General features: G+C 41.9%; 2 protein-coding genes and 1 pseudogene across 2 annotated transcripts; 1 reads left to right on the forward strand and 2 right to left on the reverse strand.

Annotated features, from left to right (window-relative positions):
• The first annotated feature begins 4,282 nt into the window (after positions 1–4,282).
• Positions 4,283–5,469, forward strand: LOC146268071 (C-reactive protein-like). The gene is made up of 2 exons (XM_084710004.1): positions 4,283–4,417; positions 4,750–5,469. The coding sequence occupies exons 1-2, from the start codon at positions 4,333–4,335 to the stop codon at positions 5,394–5,396; spliced, it is 732 nt and encodes a 243-aa protein (XP_084566130.1). The 5' UTR covers positions 4,283–4,332; the 3' UTR covers positions 5,397–5,469.
• Positions 5,470–10,013: 4,544 nt separating this feature from the next.
• LOC146268072 (GTPase IMAP family member 4-like) lies at positions 10,014–11,220 on the reverse strand (annotated as a pseudogene).
• A 1,439-nt stretch (positions 11,221–12,659) lies between these two features.
• LOC146268073 (C-reactive protein-like) lies at positions 12,660–13,847 on the reverse strand. The gene is made up of 2 exons (XM_084666955.1): positions 13,712–13,847; positions 12,660–13,379 (listed from the first exon to the last, which is right to left on the reverse strand). Exons 1-2 carry the CDS (start codon positions 13,794–13,796, stop codon positions 12,733–12,735), a joined length of 732 nt encoding a protein of 243 aa, XP_084523081.1. The 5' UTR covers positions 13,797–13,847; the 3' UTR covers positions 12,660–12,732.
• Between the last annotated feature and the right edge of the window lie 1,639 nt (positions 13,848–15,486).

Below are 15,486 nucleotides of genomic sequence, written 5' to 3' on the forward strand. Positions count from 1 at the left end.
CTGACCTCCAACGTACTTCCGCTCAATTTGGATTTTGCTTCTGTACTAGGTCTGGGAGCTCGGCTCTAAAGTCGGTTTCCAGAAACACATTTTTTGTAGGTCGAATCAGCGAACAGAGGGAGTGGCTGAGAACAATGACATTAATGTTGTGCACTTGTTTGAGTAGTTCAGTAATGTCGACGGTGAAAGATGCGAGCAAAACTATTCTGCGGTTGTGGCAACGCTGCCGAATATAGGTTAAAGCCGGAGCAAGAACATTCCTTGCTGAGTTTTGTTGGTGGCCATGATGTTGTGGCCCTCCTCCCCACGGGGTTCGGGAAAAGTTTGATTTTCCAGCCACGGCAGCTAGCTCCGTTACAGTAGTGGTGAAGGAGTTGGCTAAGGCGAACGCTTGCGATTGGTTATGGCAAATCAGAGTGGCTCTGGGCGGATCCAATAGTTTTAAACTTCAACAGAGGACCCGCCTTCAAGGAAGTTAACGTTTGTCAATCGAGAGATCCCAGACCCTCTGTACAAATGAAATGTATGAGGGTATGGTTAGGACCAGGCTAGATGAAACCTGCACTCTTAAAAATTCAAATAAAAAGAATAATTTGGATGAAATGGCAGGCCACTAAACCAGAAGTATTCTGTCCGGCTTGGAAGGATAACTTTGGAGTATAAGCATTCCCTCACAAGGCCCGATCATAATGCCTCTACGAACTGATTAGAGATAACCCTAAATTCTTATTTAACACTAGTTCTAATCTCACAAAAAAGTACACTCTGTGTCAGGAGAGATCTCTCCCCTGATGATTACCTGGAATTCTTAAACCACAAAATCTACACAATCATGGACCAACTACAGACTGGCCCTAGAAATGCCAACACAAACACAGAATCTTCCCCCATACCAAGCACTCTGCAAGTTAAGGATCTAACTCACTTCAATCCTTTATCTATGGTATCATAAATCCACTAGCTGCCTTCTCGACTCCCTTGCTAACAAACTTTGTAAAAAAAACTCCTCCCTATAATTGATAAATATTTTTATGAATTGATTGTATCTGGCCACATCTCTACTGCCTTTCGAATAGCATAAACAAACATATAGCAAGCCACTGCCTAAAAAACAAAACCTGAATCCTTAAGTTATAAGCAAGCACAGGCCCATTTCAAATCTTCTCTTTCTCTCAAAAATTGCCCAACAGCTCACTGGACATCTCTGCTCAAAACTATTGTATAAATCCCTTCAAACTGAATTTTGTTTTCACCAGTGCTGAACAAGCACATGCCAAGTTAGTCAATGACTTACAGATGGCCTCTGATGCTAGCTCTGTTTCTGTTCTGGTTCCCCTGGACCTGAGAGCAGCTTTTGACATAGTTGATCACCTCTAGCATATTGAGAACTATGGTGGGATCTCTGGCACGGCATTCCAATTGTTCATATTTATCTGAAAAATCCCAGTTTGCATTGCAGGGCTCTGTCCTAGTCAGTTTTCTTTTTTTCTCTACATGCTGCCTCTAGGAAATTTAATTCAACACTCTTGAGTAAACTTTTACTACTACACAGACGACACCCAGGTATATATTTCCCTGAAGTCAGGAGAATTACCACATATCTACAAACGTGTCTCTGCGATAAGGACATTAATGACAATCAATTTCTTTCTTTGCAAATCTGATCAAACTGAGGGACCAAAGAATTATGAGCTATCCGACCACACCTTGGAATTTGACAGCATAAAAGTCTTCCCAAGCCAAATCTTGGAGTCACAATGGATTTGGACCTCTCACTTGAATGCCATTCTAAGAACATAACCAAAATTGCATTTTTCCATCTACTTAACATTTCCAAATTAAGAATTAAAAATTTCTCTGACAGAATGATGCTGGAAAATGAATACATGCATTTGTTACTGTATAATACCGAACTATTGTAATGTACTATTTTCTGGCCTCTGGAATGCTTACATAAAAAGTCTGCAACTGGTGCAAGATGCTGTAGCAAGATTACTGACTAGAACCAGAAAATAACAACCACATTTCACCTATTCTGACTCTCTGGCTTCTAATTCAAGCCAAAGCCGAATTCAAAGTCCCACTTCTAGCATACAAATCCCTCCATCTCCTTGCACCCTATAAGGACGCTATGATCCCAAGACAATAGATATCTGGTGATTCCAAACGTCAAGAAGAAAACATCAGGGGGTAGTGTTCTCATATAGAGCTCCTCTCCTCTGGAACAGACTTTCTGTCTCAATCAGGGAGGCTGACACTGCCTCTGTTTTTAAGGCTACATTAGAAACCTTTCCTTCTCGTCAGTATTATGGCTGTGGAAGTGTGTGACGGTTGTGTAGTACCGAGGGCCAGTGTGACATGACATTTCCTTACAAGGTTTGTCTGTTTTGTATTGTGAAATGACAAATAAAGTTAACTTAAACTTGTGAGTTACCGGTGTGTACTGGTGTTTTACAATGTGTCTGCATTGTACCGCTGATGGGGAAATGATGAATAAAGCAAGCTTGTGTGTGTAGAATGGTAGCCTAGCTGACATGTGGAACTGTGTTAAACATGGTTGTTAAGGTGAGTTACTGTGTGTAGTGTGGTCGTTAAGGTGTGTTACTGTGTGTTTCCAGATGAAAACGGGGGGGGGGGGGGGGGGGGTGCCTGGCAGTGTGTTATGATGTAGAGCTCCTCTCCACAACAACGACTTCCTGTTTAATTCTCTTATTCTATTTTCTTCTCTCTTCATTCCACTCCAACTCCCTGGTGTGGGGGGTTGAAATGTCAACATTTCTGAGGTCACCGTTCTGTCAACATTTGCCCTTGATGCCAACGGGGATATGGATCTCCTATAATGTATAACCAATATATCCTACCAACACCATCTTGTGGACCTATACAACAATGCAGATTTTGGTCTCTAATGCCCTCTAATGGACAACACAGAACCCCTGGTTCCTATCTAACACTCCAGTGATGTCATGCTAATCCTGTAGCCTACTTCTCAGTCCTGTAGCTGACTATTGGTCCTAACCAGACTCTCGTACATTTCATTTGTACAGAGAGTCTGGCCTCGCTCCATTGACAGTGCTGTGTCCACTGCAGCGACGTGATGCGAGCGACAACATGTTTTCCATTCATTTTCTATGGAGCCAGGCGAATCGCTTGCGTGGTGCATTGTGGGTAGCGACGCGACGCGATTCAAGCGATTCGAGTTGAGATTTTCTCAACTTTATGCAAATGAGGAGCAATTTTCGCTAGCGATGGCCAATCGGAGTGTTTTCTTGTTTCTCGTAACGTAGAAACCATGGTAAACATTTCTAGCTTTCTAGGTTTCAAGCTGAAGGAGAAACTAATCGTTTGTGTGGCTGCTTACCCAGTCCTGTACGATACATATCTGTATTCGTACAGAGATGTTATACAAAAAAACGATGCATGGCGCAAGGTTTGCCGAAGTTGTGGGTGCTTGTACTTTCAAATTCAGTTTAGTCACATTACGACGTAACTTCGTTCTGTCCTAACTAGTTAGCTAGCCGGGCTGGAACTCCCTATCGTATCGGCAGATAAGCAGAGATTGAGGAATATAGTAAAACGTTTTTTTTTACACATGTCAACATGTATGTCTACAGTATTAAACAGTTTTATATTTTGTAAACAAGTTGTATTTTGATCGATGTTGCAACTACGTAAACCCAAGTCTGCACACTTGGCCACGACAACTACAACAGTGACTTTAGAGAACTACATTCTACATTAATCTGTATGAAACGCCCCCGAGCGTGGTGAACTGTGGGAAGGCAAGCGATGGCAAGCGATTCGCGTCGCTGCAGTGGACACGCACTGTAAGAGCGCTCTAGAAAGCTCTTAGAACGTTCCTAAAAAGCTCTTAGCGTTAAGAGCTTCTTAATAAATCTGGGAAACCCGGCCAGTAGCAGAAGTGTTCCTCTATGCTGATTCTGGCAACCCACTGCCCAGCATGTTTGACAAGTTGAGTTGTGATCAAACGTTTCCCTCTTCAACACACCTGATTCAAATGAATGGTTCGTTAGCAGGCTCCTGCAGGAGGTAACGACCTATTCATTTGAATCAGGTGTGCTCGAGCAGAGAAACATCTAAAACATGCAGGACAGTGGCACCTGAGGACCAGGATTGCCCACCCATGATCTAGACCATGCAGGGCAGTAGATCCCCCGGACCCTGAGAAACACCAGACTTTCAATCAGCACATCTGCAGTGATTGTGTGAGTAACGTCAGCTGCCAGGTCCAGTGCCATGCCTGAACTTACTTCCCCATAAATACCAGTTGGGCAGTGTCAAGTAATCATAGCAAAAGGAACGGACAACAGAATGGAGAAACTGGTTTTCCTCGTCACCCTGATGGTCTGTGGCTCAGAAGGGAGCCTGTCTGCGTTTGATGTAGGCAATTACCAAGGTACCTGTTCCCTTATTGTAATGCACTGGAAGGCATTTTTATGGTGTGCTGGAAAACCCTTAAGACTATCTGTACATGCTGTGTTTCTGGAGGTATACTGTCACAACAAAGATTGTCTGCATTAAACAGTTACACTTAATTTCTGAACATATTAGAATTGAACATTAGGCCAATATAATTCCTTCAGGTAAAGTAACTTTGCCAAGTTATAAATGTTAAATGGACTAGCTAATGTATATCAAGACAAGGTAAGAAATGTTTGTTAAATGATTGCCAGTGTGCTGTCACGAGCATTCCGAGCCATTTCTGAAATGTCTTCTCTTTGGCACTAGACTTGTTTGAGAGCATGTTCACCTTCCCTGGGGAGACCAACACGACTCATGTGAGTGTCGACTCTGAGGCAACAGCGAACTCCATCAACACAACCACTGTGTGTCTACGCTTCTTCACCGATTCATGCGGAAGTTCCAGTCTCTTCTCTCTCGCCACCCCAAAGCAAGCAAACAGCCTTCTTCTGTGGAGAGATGAGCCAAATGTTTATAATGTGTTGGTGAATGATCAAGAGGTGCGCTTCCCTGGTTTGAAAAGCGAGCTGAATCAGTGGAACTCTATTTGTGCCACCTGGGAGAGCACTACTGGACTGGCCCAGGTGTGGCTGAACAGCAAGCCTAGCCCCAGGAAGTCTGTTAGCCCTGGGTATTTTATCGATTATCTTCCCAGTATCGTTCTGGGTCAGGAGCAGGACTCGTATTATGGCGGATTTGATGCTGCACAGTCTTTTGTTGGCTCTCTGACTGACGTCTACATGTGGGACTCTGTTCTTTCTCCAAAGGAGATCCAGTACTACATGACTGGTGTGGTAGTGAGGCCTGGGAATGTGGTAGACTGGAGGCATATTAGGTTTACTAGAACTGATGCTGTAGTTGAAGAGACCAGTGTTTTAGGCTTTGCCAAACATTGTAGTCATGAAATGTCTTAAGGCTTCCATTGTCACTGAGAATGTTTGATTCCTTTTTGTCTGCATTTGATTTAGTAAACGCAAATTCAATCAAGTGTTGCAATTCTTTCATTTTATTTCACTGATGTGGAGTTGTCCACAACTGAAGCTCAGTAGCAGACCACATTTCAACCCATTACACCCTCAGATTCACTTCCTGTAACCCTCTATCTTACCTTCCCAGCTCTTATTTCCAGGCACTGAGGACTCCAACCATACCAGCTCCTGCTTGGTAAACTAGCCCTTCTATTAAACTGCTGATTCAGTTTTTTGCTGCCATCTCATTTCTACAGGATGTAAGAGGCTTGTCTTTGCTGCCGGCTTAATTCTTCCAATAAAACTTGTTAAAGTATTCAGTTGTTGAACTTTCTATGTCAAGCACAATGCGTAGAGGGTGCAGCTGGACTGACTGTTAGCTAAGTTTCCAGAGGCTGCCACTAGGGGCAGGGGTACCTATCCAAGCACTTAATGCTGGGGACACACTACAGGATAATCGGGCCGATTTCGCCCCTTCCGACAATCCTAGGTAACGTCCCGATTATCTTGATGGTTCTACAGATTATTTTATCAGATGTTCCCTTGGTGTGAGGTGTGTCAAGAGTGACTGAATCTGCTCGGAAGGACGGAGGCGCCCCTAAGGGATCTGCTCTTAACCCTCAGGACTCACCTGCTACACCCAGTCTCCTGCCTGAAACTCCTGTTTCAAGCTTTAGTAGCCTAGAACATCAGTTTAGCAGCTCTAACTTTCTGGGAGATGGCTAGCTACTTAAAATGGCAAGACGGCCGCAGAAAGGCCAACATGTAGCTAGGTTTTCCTATCACCATTCCCTCTTGCCCTAAGGGAAATGACAAGTACCCTGTTTCAGTCTACACTTCAGTCTTTGTATTTTCAAATGTAAATGAGAAGCAACAAATGATTTTTAATTGATGCCATCTTTTAAATAAGTATGCATACCTAAATATAGGTATTAGTTAAATAAAATTGCAGTAACAAAATGGACCCATCGGCAACCGACACAAGCACGCCTCACAATTTCCACAGATATGTTACCCTGTAGTTTACTATAATCTTCTCGATTGTAATGTTATTTAATACAAATTTGTTCCCAAGTGTTAAGACTAATAGACAAAGGGAGATGTGTTAATGCATTATGATCTGGTGTAATGTTTATATCCTTGTGGGATATTGTTGATTAAATAAAAAATGGTTCAGATTCAAACTGAAGAGAAATTGAACGATAATGTCGGCTTCAGTGTTCCCCCTACAAATCTTCTCACAGCAAGGATATGTTTTATGCAATATTTTGCTGGTGTTGGCCCTCCCTCCTTAACAGTTTCATATGCAGGTTTATATTAGGTTTACTAGAACTGATGCTGTAGTTGAAGAGACCAGTGTTTTAGGCTTTGCCAAACATTGTAGTCATGAAATGTCTTAAGGCTTCCATTGTCACTGAGAATGTTTGATTCCTTTGTCTGCATTTGATTTAGTAAACGCAAATTCAATCAAGTGTTGCAATTCTTTCATTGTATTGCACATTATTGGTGCATTTCACTGATGTGGAGTTGTCCACAACTGAAGCTCAGTAGCAGACCACATTTCAACCCATTACACCCTCAGATTCACTTCCTGTAACCCTCTATCTTACCTTCCCAGCTCTTATTTCCAGGCACTGAGGACTCCAACCATACCAGCTCCTGCTTGGTAAACTAGCCCTTCTATTAAACTGCTGATTCAGTTTTTTGCTGCCATCTCATTTCTACAGGATGTAAGAGGCTTGTCTTTGCTGCCGGCTTAATTCTTCCAATAAAACTTGTTAAAGTATTCAGTTGTTGAACTTTCTATGTCAAGCACAATGCGTAGAGGGTGCAGCTGGACTGACTGTTAGCTAAGTTTCCAGAGGCTGCCACTAGGGGCAGGGGTACCTATCCAAGCACTTAATGCTGGGGACACACTACAGGATAATCGGGCCGATTTCGCCCCTTCCGACAATCCTAGGTAACGTCCCGATTATCTTGATGGTTCTACAGATTATTTTATCAGATGTTCCCTTGGTGTGAGGTGTGTCAAGAGTGACTGAATCTGCTCGGAAGGACGGAGGCGCCCCTAAGGGATCTGCTCTTAACCCTCAGGACTCACCTGCTACACCCAGTCTCCTGCCTGAAACTCCTGTTTCAAGATGTGTAGCCTAGAACATCAGTTTAGCAGCTCTAACTTTCTGGGAGATGGCTAGCTACTTAAAATGGCAAGACGGCCGCAGAAAGGCCAACATGTAGCTAGGTTTTCCTATCACCATTCCCTCTTGCCCTAAGGGAAATGACAAGTACCCTGTTTCAGTCTACACTTCTTTCGTCTTTGTATTTTCAAATGTAAATGAGAAGCAACAAATGATTTTTAATTGATGCCATCTTTAAATAAGTATGCATACCTAAATATAGGTATTAGTTAAATAAAATTGCAGTAACAAAATGGACCCATCGGCAACCGACACAAGCACGCCTCACAATTTCCACAGATATGTTACCCTGTAGTTTACTATAATCTTCTCGATTGTAATGTTATTTAATACAAATTTGTTCCCAAGTGTTAAGACTAATAGACAAAGGGAGATGTGTTAATGCATTATGATCTGGTGTAATGTTTATATCCTTGTGGGATATTGTTGATTAAATAAAAAATGGTTCAGATTCAAACTGAAGAGAAATTGAACGATAATGTCGGCTTCAGTGTTCCCCCTACAAATCTTCTCACAGCAAGGATATGTTTTATGCAATATTTTGCTGGTGTTGGCCCTCCCTCCTTAACAGTTTCATATGCAAGTTACTGTAGGCTCCAATAGACTTTACGTAAGAATTTACTTGAGTTGTGTTCTGAACTTTAATTTAGGTTTTAATCTCAAAATAATTTCAAACACACAACATCTAAAATAATCATAATTTCTTACCTCTTATTGTATGTCAACCATTCTTGTTTTTCTCATTTTCTTTTCTTTAGTCAACAGCAAAGCCCTCTGCTCCTGACCTTGTAGTTTGAATCTCCCACTGTCCCTAGCAGAAGCTAAAACATTCAGATTACTAGCCTGGTTCCCTAACCGCTCAGCCATCTGACCAACAAATAACTCAACAAGTCCCTCAATAAGAGTCATTGTGTTCCTGAAGGAAACTAACATCAGGTCCAGCAAATCATTGGTACCGTTGTACTCCCGGAACAAGTGCGTCTTAAGCCTTTCTGCTGGACTTAAGATATTTCTTTATTGTCACTGCTCTCTGGAGTTTCCATGCGTCCAGCACCAGAATGATATCCACGGCTGTTTAACCATGAGTTGACTTTCTGATGAACTCTTGCCCTTACTTGAAGGTCAAGTTCAGAGGTTTTCTCTGTTTACAAGAAACAGACTATAAATTACATGGCTGATGTACTGTATGTTAAATCAACGTAAAAGTCAAAGTTGTCTTTTTAATTTTTTATTATGGATTTTCGAAAGTATAAAGTTGTTTACCATAATTTTCCCATTGAATGGGAAGCTTGTGTATGACATCATACATCAATTTATTTTCTCTTCAAATCCACTCCTTCTCTATTAGTTCCTTCCATTGGGGTTTGAGTACTGTCATGCCAGAATCAAGTGAATCAACACCTTTAAAATAATAAAATATTAGGTTTGTTAACCTCAAAGCCAGACATGGAGGCAGTGCCGGTCCTTCCTATAGGCAACATAGGCAGCTGCTTTGGGCGGCATGAAGAGGGGAGCGGAAATTTCCCAAGTGTCTTTATCCTCTCTGCAACACAGAAAAGGCTGAGTAATAGCTTTGGTTAGCTTTGGGACAAAGTTTCAATTACTACTCACCCAAAGATTCCTGATTGTCTTTGTCAAAATTCTTAAAGGTTTTCTCCATTAATTCTGATAAGCTTTCCTTTCCAATCCAAAAATATTTGCCAAGCTAAATTTCTCTTTTCTCCTCCTTTTTTGACGCTTTTGGAAAGTTTCCTTTTGTTTGAGACTACATAAAACACAATAACATACTTTTACTGATCTTAGATTTCATGAATAACAAGCACTCTTACAACTTTCACCTTTCAGGGCATGTTTCCAGTTATCATGGCTCGTGTCACTGTGACAATCTGTGACAAATAAGTGAATCAGACAAAATGTATAATCAGCATGCGCTGCACTGAACCGGGTGGTGATCAGTGCTGCATCCGCCACATTAGATGGATTGAGAAAGCTAGCAAGCGTAGATAGCAAACCTAACTACAAAGCAATAAGTAGATTTTTATGCTTTTTTAAAATCCAAGATCTTTAAATAGAAGGACACACTGAAGGAGGAACACGAACCCTAACCCTATGTTGATGTATTGTAAAGATATTGTTATTATAGTAACAACATGTGTCATCAAAGAAAGTGCTGGGAATGCTTATATAATAAACCGCTAGGAAGAAGCTATACAATGTATTTTTATGTTATGTTTGACATAGGCCCATACATGACCGATTGGCTTCTAAAAATCCTTTAGCGTTGTATAAATGTATTTACAAGGACAGTTTGTAAATCACTTACACTGTAATGGTTCATTCATGCTCTGATTTCCAGGTGCAATAGTTAGTCCTGGTGCCAAGAGAAGTCCCATTTCCTGTAGAGAACTTCCACCATCTTTAAAAGTGGTTCATCTTCCTTCTGGACAACTGTGGATACCCTGTTCTCCACGGGGCTCAATGTCTCTCTGCTCGCCTCATATGGACTGTTCTCTGACACCATTTCTTCGATTGTTCTCACCAGTTCTGGGACATTATTTATGTCCTTCACATCTCTGTCAAATATGTGATACCTGTTCCCACATTTTTCAATCAGCCACTCTAGAGCTTCGCCTTCACTCTCAATGTGATGCTCAATGCTATATTCACCCAACCACTTGCCGTTAGTGAAGACCACTATGGTGTGGCTCCAAACTTGCTCTCCTAGTAGCTTCATGTTGTATTGTACAAACTTCTTCTATTCTTCTGTGAAGGATGTATCTGCAGGGATTATCATTAGGAAGGCATGGGGATATTGAGAGCACATAGACACACCTTCCATGATCTCTGCCTTCACTGAATCTGATGTGAACTCTGCTCCCAAGAACTTCCACCATCCTGGTCTGTCGACCATGGTTATCCAATGTTCTTCTACCTCTCCACAATATTTAACACTCTTCGTTGTGTGTCCTCCTTTCCAAACTCATCCGTGTTTAAGATGATGTTTCCGGTTAAACTTTTTCCAGCTACAACCCATCCTTACATTACAACTCTGAGGTCTGTTAAAGTGTGTGAATAGAGAGAATAGAGAAATGTTGTGTTAGGGTTATGGAAATCAAGTACAGCGTGCTATAAGCTTACTCTGTGAGTTCTTTCCTCAACTGTTTGAACTGGTAAATATTCTGAACACTGTCAAAAACATGATACCCGTTCGCACGTTTACTCAACAGCCATTGGAGGGCCTCCCCTTCACTCTCAATGTGCTGCTCAACTGTGTAATTGTTCTGACAATCCAAACCAGTGAAAAGCACTAAAGTGTGATTCCACATGTTCTCTCCAAGTGGCTTCAAGGGATGCTGTACTGATCTCCTGCATAGGTTGGTGAATTGCAGGTTAGTATCAATCTGGATAGTGAAAGCATGTGGGCACTGAGCTACACTGAGCAAGTTCATCCTTCACAAGGTTAGGTGTGTCACACAGGTAATAGCCCTCAGCCAGACAGGGGCTTTGAACAAACATACCATCCTTCCATTCACTTCCTCCACTTGTGCACCGGTTGGTTTTCGCTTGGACATAACTTGCGTTCCTGTTGCTTTTCTAATTGTGTCGATTCTGACTGGACACGTCACTGCTGTTGTGTGCCCTTATAAGGAGCTGTCGGGGTGTGCATGTATGCAAATTCAGGAGCACGAGGACACGCTTTCAACTTAAGAAAACTCTTCCCGGGGAGCACAGCTCAGAAAACTTCTGCTGCGTAGGAACACATTTTCAAGCGTTCATGAATTTGGCGGATGTGTTTTTCTTACGTTGTTTTTGAGAAGCCTGTAAGAAAAATTTCAGAAGGAACTTCAGAAAATGTTCAACAATGAGGCCCATTGTTTGTAAAAAAAAAACCCAATATAATTTGATGTGATGTATGGTAGCCTATGTGTCACCAATACTTTATGACCCAAAATGTACTCAGTTATTTGACTTACAAGTTGTGATGGCGTTTGATAGAATTTATTTCTATGCTTGTCAACCTGGGCAGGGCAGCGGAAGGTCCAATATGTGACAGACTTGCAGGTCTTCAACCAATTCATTAAGAGACTCGACATTCTAAAAATAAATCAGTGTTGGGGTAGTTACTCAAAAAAGTAATAGATTACACATTACTAGTTATTTTTTAAAGCAATGCTTTACTCTACTAGATTAGCCTACTCACTGCTGAAAGTAAACAGGCCTCGTTACACTACTAGTTACATTACTCCGAAACATCACCTGAGATGCACTTGCCAAATAACAATATATTTACCATATGCCCAAATCGTCTCAAATTCTTCTTATAACGAGGACATAAACAAGATCTCTTTTATGCTTTTCAATACCACAAAACTGACAAAAACATCAACCTAAAAGTTTTCATATCAACATAACAAGGCTGCAAAATAAAATGCTTAACTTTAAATGGCAACATTTCCTCTACTATGTATGCTGCTACAACATAGCTGTCAACATTGACCACTGAAAATAAGGGTCCCAGAATCCATCCCCCAAAATACTTTTTTTTTTTTTACTTTATTACCCCCCCCCCCCCAAAAAAAGCACTGTCCTCAGCATTAAGTGCTTGGACAGGTACCCCTGCCCCTAGTGGCAGCCTCTGGAAACTATTAGCTAACAGTCAGTCCAGCTGTACCCTCTACGCATTGTGCTCAACATAGAAAGTTCAACAACTGAATACTTTAACAAGTTTTATTGGAAGAATTAAGCCGGCAGCAAAGACAAGCCTCTTACATCCTGTAGAAATGAGATGGCAGCAAAAAACTGAATCAGCAGTTTAATAGAAGGGCTAGTTTACCAAGCAAGAGCTGGTATGGTTGGAGTCCTCAGTGCCTGGAAATAAGAGCTGGGAAGGTAAGATGGAGGGTTACAGGAAGTGAATCTGAGGGTGTATTGGGTTGAAATGTGGTCTGCTACTGAGCTTCAGTTGTGGACAACTCCACATCAGTGAAATAAAATGAAAGAATTGCAACACTTGATTGAATTTGCGTTTACTAAATCAAATGCAGACAAAAAGGAATCAAACATTCTCAGTGACAATGGAAGCCTTAAGACATTTCATGACTACAATGTTTGGCAAAGCCTAAAACACTGGTCTCTTCAACTACAGCATCAGTTCTAGTAAACCTAATATGCCTCCAGTCTACCACATTCCCAGGCCTCACTACCACACCAGTCATGTAGTACTGGATCTCCTTTGGAGAAAGAACAGAGTCCCACATGTAGACGTCAGTCAGAGAGCCAACAAAAGACTGTGCAGCATCAAATCCGCCATAATACGAGTCCTGCTCCTGACCCAGAACGATACTGGGAAGCTCATCGATAAAATACCCAGGGCTGACAGACTTCCTGGGGCTAGGCTTGCTGTTCAGCCACACCTGGGCCAGTCCAGTAGTGCTCTCCCAGGTGGCACAAATAGAGTTCCACTGATTCAGCTCGCTTTTCAAACCAGGGAAGCGCACCTCTTGATCATTCACCAACACATTATAAACATTTGGCTCATCTCTCCACAGAAGAAGGCTGTTTGCTTGCTTTGGGGTGGCGAGAGAGAAGAGACTGGAACTTCCGCATGAATCGGTGAAGAAGCGTAGACACACAGTGGTTGTGTTGATGGAGTTCGCTGTTGCCTCAGAGTCGACACTCACATGAGTCGTGTTGGTCTCCCCAGGGAAGGTGAACATGCTCTCAAACAAGTCTAGTGCCAAAGAGAAGACATTTCAGAAATGGCTCGGAATGCTCGTGACAGCACACTGGCAATCATTTAATGAACATTTCTTACCTTGTCTTGATCTACATTAGCTAGCACATTTAACATTTATAACTTGGCAAAGTTACTTTACCTGAAGGAATTATATTGGCCTAATGTTCAATTCTATTATGTTCAGAAATTAAGTGTAACTGTTTAATGCAGACAATCTTTGTTGTGACAGTATACCTCCAGAAACACAGCATGTACAGATAGTCTTAAGGGTTTTCCAGCACACCATAATAATGCCTTCCACTGCATTACAATAAGGGAACAGGTACCTTGGTAATTGCCTACATCAAACGCAGACAGGCTCCCTTCTGAGCCACAGACCATCAGGGTGACGAGGAAAACCAGTTTCTCCATTCTGTTGTCCGTTCCTTTTGCTATGATTACTTGACACTGCCCAACTGGTATTTATGGGGAAGTAAGTTCAGGCATGGCACTGGACCTGGCAGCTGACGTTACTCACACAATCACTGCAGATGTGCTGATTGAAAGTCTGGTGTTTCTCAGGGTCCTGGGGATCTACTGCCCTGCATGGTCTAGATCATGGGTGGGCAATCCTGGTCCTCAGGTGCCACTGTCCTGCATGTTTTAGATGTTTCTCTGCTCGAGCACACCTGATTCAAATGAATAGGTCGTTACCTCCTGCGGGAGCCTGCTAACGAACCATTCATTTGAATCAGATGTGTTGAAGAGGGAAACGTTTGATCACTTTAAATGGCAACATTTCCTCTACTATGTATGCTGCTACAACATAGCTGTCAACATTGAACACTGAAAATAAGGGTCCCAGAATCCATCCCCCAAAATACTGGATTTTTTAAACACGATTACTACCCCCCCCCCAAAAAAAAATCACTAATCATTAACAGTTTCAAGAGTTTATAACTACACAATATATATTAAAGAATGACAGACCAATGGCCTGTTTACAAATTACAACAACAAAGTTTGCAGAAGGCATAATTACTACATGCTGCTTGTCAGGAACGGGAGGTGGTCTCCCATTTAGTCAAATATCATTAGAGGACACTATTTAAAAGGATATTTTAACAAATTATTCTGGGGGAACATGCCCCCAGACTCCCCTAGTTTTGCTGGGTCACAGGAAAAATAATAGTATATATCTCCAGGCTTAGCCTCCCCAAAAGTACAATGTACAGGTTTGATTTGTTGTTTTTTTCTCCCCCCGATATGCAGATCGCAGTAATGTAAGTAACGGAAGACATTTTTGTATTAGTAACTGTAATGCAATTACTGAAGTTATCAACAGTAATGCGTTACATTACTGCATGCATTATAGAAAAATGTAATCTGAATACAGTAACGTGTTGCTTTGTGACGCAATAGGCCTACTTTGTAACGCGTTACCCCCAACACAGAAATAAATATATCCACCTACCACACATAAAAGATTTCCCCTCCTAAAACTTTCAAACCAATGAATGTACCACAAAAAAAAAAGAAATGCAATTTGACAGCGAAATAGTCTCTTCCACCACCACTCTGTGTGCATTCCCAGTGACTTAGTGTTTCCTCCGCTTAGTGAATTCCAGTTGGAAAAACGGCAGCATTCCAAGGTCCTCATCTGTTCTCAGAGGCCGGGGGCAGGAAAAGCGATGAAAGAGCAAGGAAGAGGTTTGGGTTGCTCCCCTCCTGTCTCGCAATACATGTCACTATACTCTGCTGGCACAGACAGGCTGCCTAACCATAGCTTCAAAGTAGGATAGTCCAAACGAATTAATCTAAAAAACTCTCTGTGGGTGCCACCGTTTGGCTTCATATACCTTTCTATGTACGAGGCTCTTGATTCCGTGAATTGTGAAACAGAGATGTGTTGTCTTATAACATATTGTTTTCAAGATTACTGTCTTTTGGAACTGAAGAAGCTAAACACCCAGTCTCTCAAGATATTGTGTGTTGTTGGACAACTTGTCCTTCTTCTGAGTAACTAACTTGTTACAGCTTGTTTGAGGTCAGAGTAGGAGTGACAATGAGGTATGGTGTGAGGGAGAGTGTGTGTGTGCTCACAGGGATGAGGCATGGCCAA

Source organism: Hypomesus nipponensis, chromosome 11 (assembly GCF_054491055.1).
Source record: "Hypomesus nipponensis isolate SF chromosome 11, ASM5449105v1, whole genome shotgun sequence".
NCBI lineage: Eukaryota > Metazoa > Chordata > Actinopteri > Osmeriformes > Osmeridae > Hypomesus > Hypomesus nipponensis.

Bases quoted from the DNA above. Each gene is read 5' to 3' on its own strand.
- LOC146268071 (XM_084710004.1), top strand. From the start codon at position 4,333: ATGGAGAAACTGGTTTTCCTCGTCACCCTGATGGTCTGTGGCTCAGAA. The intron at 4,418-4,749 runs GTACCTGTTCCC...CTTTGGCACTAG, and splicing joins TGATGTAGGCAATTACCAAG to ACTTGTTTGAGAGCATGTTC.
- LOC146268073 (XM_084666955.1), bottom strand. From the start codon at position 13,796: ATGGAGAAACTGGTTTTCCTCGTCACCCTGATGGTCTGTGGCTCAGAA. The intron at 13,380-13,711 runs GTACCTGTTCCC...CTTTGGCACTAG, and splicing joins TGATGTAGGCAATTACCAAG to ACTTGTTTGAGAGCATGTTC.